The sequence below is a fragment of the Aspergillus pseudonomiae genome, assembly GCF_009193645.1.
Source record: "Aspergillus pseudonomiae strain CBS 119388 unplaced genomic scaffold BDV37scaffold_254, whole genome shotgun sequence".
Classification (NCBI taxonomy): Eukaryota; Fungi; Ascomycota; class Eurotiomycetes; order Eurotiales; family Aspergillaceae; genus Aspergillus; species Aspergillus pseudonomiae.
This window is the reverse complement of record NW_022476246.1, coordinates 1,462-5,017: the sequence shown is the minus strand read 5'-3', so window position 1 is coordinate 5,017 and position 3,556 is coordinate 1,462. Positions and strand designations below refer to the sequence as shown.

The 3,556-nt window shown below is 47.4% G+C and overlaps 1 protein-coding gene across 1 annotated transcript; it reads right to left on the bottom strand.

Moving 5' to 3' along the window:
- Positions 1–2,465: 2,465 nt before the first annotated feature.
- BDV37DRAFT_267363 (uncharacterized protein) lies at positions 2,466–3,326 on the bottom strand. The gene has a single exon (XM_032084019.1). The coding sequence runs from the start codon at positions 2,749–2,751 to the stop codon at positions 2,527–2,529; it is 225 nt and encodes a 74-aa protein (XP_031934116.1). The 5' UTR covers positions 2,752–3,326; the 3' UTR covers positions 2,466–2,526.
- Positions 3,327–3,556: the final 230 nt, after the last annotated feature.

Here is a 3,556-nt window from a genome sequence, read left to right as displayed (position 1 = left end):
CTCACCACCTTAGCTGCCTTTTAGCGTCGGGTCAGTGGAGCCCTTGGGCTGGACGCAAGCAACGGTGTCAGGCTTCCTTGGCCTACGATTGGCACAAGCCTTTGTGATCGATGCAGGGTGCGAAAGACCACCCATCTTCCGCCTCCATAGTTCCGTATTCCCCCCGGTCGCTTGCCGTTCACCGGCCACGCTTTAATTATTTATCTTTTCTTTAATTATTTTTCCCTCTCTCTATCCTCAAATCCCGCAGTTAATGAAAAAAAAAATATTATTTTTTTTTATTTTTTGGTTTTTGTTCACATGACTGGCGATAATCCTTCTTTGTTGGATGGGAAATTGGAAACCCACACATATATCGAATGGAGTTCCAGAACAATCTCAGACCCATCTGGCTTGAAAATTTTACAGTGCAACGCTTGTGCAAAGTTCAGCACCCAGATGATTTGAGAAAGATAGCCGCGGTCTCGAGATTACCAAAATAAAGAGGGGCAAGTGGGAAAAGCTTTGGGAAACTATAGAGACGCGGAGCCGACCTAAGGCACGGACAACTGGGGCTTCCAATTACCAGGACATACGGAGATAACCGTCTTAATCAGTATCGGCAATGAGCTGTGATTCCATGGGGTACCGATCAACACAGCACTCACATCGGTTTTTTTTTTTTTGGCTGACCGTGGCTACAAAGTTTGCTCCTCCGTACAGGGACTGTTTCGGGAGGCCGTGCTCGGAAACGACCATGCGTGTCGATTAGGGTTGTGGAAATTGCTGACAGGTTGAAGTGACTAGGGGAAAACATGCTTAACCGCTCCTGGCCGGCAGGTTACGTTAGATCATCGAGTGGATATGGGAGCCACCAACAGTGGGTGATACATCCTTCCCCCCCCTCAATATCTGGCGTTCTACCTATGCCACTGGATCTCTGAGACCGAGTCAACAAATGTGACGAGTTTACTAGTAGCTCGCTCCCTTGTTTGCTCTCTTGCTGTCAAGAGTCGTCACATACATAGTATGACTATTGTCTGACGAGTGGACGAGACTCGTCGCGAGCTGAAACCGAGAACGAGCAGATTCATAATACTAACTCTTAAGAAATTGGAATATTAATTAAATGGGCCCCCGGATGACAGGGAAAAGCGGAGCAATATCACTAAAGTAAAGCTAAGAAAAACGAACCACGGGGGGCTGGCTTTCCGACTCCGACCCCTGGGCGGATCAAACAAATCTCACAGGCATTGCTAGATATCGTCGGATCGACTGGGGCTGTGAGTTGATCCGCTGTGTTACCCGTCGGTCGCTAAGCCTTCTGTATAAAGGACGGAGGCACGCTCCGTACGCTCTACCAAGTTGGACTAAATGTTAACGATAGGCGTTATAGTTATATTATCATCATTATTGTTATTTCTCCCTTTTTCTCCCTTCTGTATGCAAGACATGTACAACCTGAGTTCTAACCAAAAATATAACTCACAAAGCTAAAACGGCGCCAGCGTATGGAGCTCGAGCAGAAATTAACCCCCCCCCAAAAAAAAAGAAAAGAAAAGAAAAACCGGTAACTGTTAGAAAACTTAAAACACCAACACATACTACATGCCTAAAAGACTAAACCCTTCAGAGATTTAATTTCCTTTCATCCAGTCAACAGTTAATATGATCATTCATTAATTTCTCCCCCTCCTTTTTTACATTCGCCCTTTTAATCTCAGGACTAGCATACTTTGGGAGATGATCAGCAACCGGGGAGTCATGCACATCAGATTTTGCGTTACCCATACGGATAATATTAATAGCATGCCATCCCTGGTCAAAATAACGATCAACGATATTGGAAGAGAACAAAGGGGGCAGATAGGTCCCACGTTCCATATTGGATAGGTTCGTTTGGATGTACTCTGAAAGGACTATCAGACAATATGATAGTGCTCAGTACTACAGTACGACAATCCGCAATCCGCATCTCGGTCGCAGGTTTGATATCCTTACTGTGGTATAATGATGTGAGTAATATAGACGTCATGCGATCCCAACCCATCACAGCCTCCTGAATGGACCATCTCGAAAAACATTAAGAGCCATCATACTAGACCCAGAGATCACCAGCTAAGCCCAATCTTATCCCGATTAGGCATGTCTCCGGACGAAGTGTCATTGGAAGAAAACTTTGCCAGTCGTTGTGATGCTCTATAATCGACTCCCTGCGATGTAGCCCCACAGTCTCCGACTCTCCGTCTCCACTGCTATTATACCCCCGCCAGAACCATAACATCATAATCTACTCTTTCTCGGGTATAACGGAGACGGTAAGGTCCTATCGGCGAGACTAGCCCATGATCGCCGAATGCCAACCCAGCCAGAAAAAAAAGCAAAGATAATAATTATTATTTAACCGTTGGGGAATGGCTACGGGGTGGGGCGAAGCCACCTGGAGCTGATACTGATGCTACTCTACCTTCAGTCCGGTCCCCAACGGGGCCCCTGTCAAAGGTGGGAAACCCTCCACAAGGCTCGCTCTCTGACCAGCCAAAGTGCTTAGACCGGAAACGAAATCTTGATCGTCTTGGCCGTTCCTTGGCACTCTGTCCAGTCCATGGTAGCCCTACCCCCCGACGACTCACGAGCTCCGCCTTGCAACCTTGGCTCAACAGGCGATCCAAGTTTCCCCCAACGTTCGGATCTATGACAAAGAAAAAGCTGAGACAAAAGGAAACAAAAAAAGCTAAAGCGCTCTCCAGGAACCCTATCTAGATTTGTCATTCTTCAACCATGGGTCCCTGATTTGAAATTGTTCCTCCCATGGCACGACACGGCCCCAGTATCGGATACACCAGCCGTAGAAAACATCCGAGGGAGTTCTCCGTGGTAGATCGCCGAAAGCTACCTTACTTTCCTCATCTCACCTTACTCCGACCGCACTAGTTCCCCCATTCCCATTCCATTCCATCCCTATACCCATGAACTCGGATGTAAAGCTCGGGTCTCGCCAGGCCGATTATCGCCGACCTCCTGCGCAAGAAAACTGGTCTGTGTGATGATCCCCACCAGGGGGGGGGTGGGCGGAGGGAAACTGGAGCACAGTGGAACTCCACTTCACCTGCTGCCTCTCTTTGTTTGTGTCTCATTCTCTCTGTTTTTCGTAATTCGAACCACTTGTTCGGCTCGGTCCTGTCTATCGTACTTTGGTTCCCTCGTGCTCAGTACTATTGTCAAGCCTATTACGGAGGATATCTCGTGGTCATACAACCTTAATGCCGATCCCTACCGCAACAGACCGGGATGTCCCAAAAAGGCCATTCCAGAATCCGCGTTCGTCCAGTCATTCTACTCCTGCATGTCCATTGACAGGGCAGAAACAGACAGTCAAACGAAACCAAAGTAAGGCTGACAGGTAGTATCTCCCATCCAACACCGTCTAGTCCAAGGAGGGGTTTGCTGTTACTATTACTATTATAACGAGGCTTAGTATTATGATTATGACTCCAACTATAGCTTTTCTCCGCATGTAGATCCACGACAACAAAAAGCGAATCCACTCTGCAGATGGAATACGGACGCAAAAGAG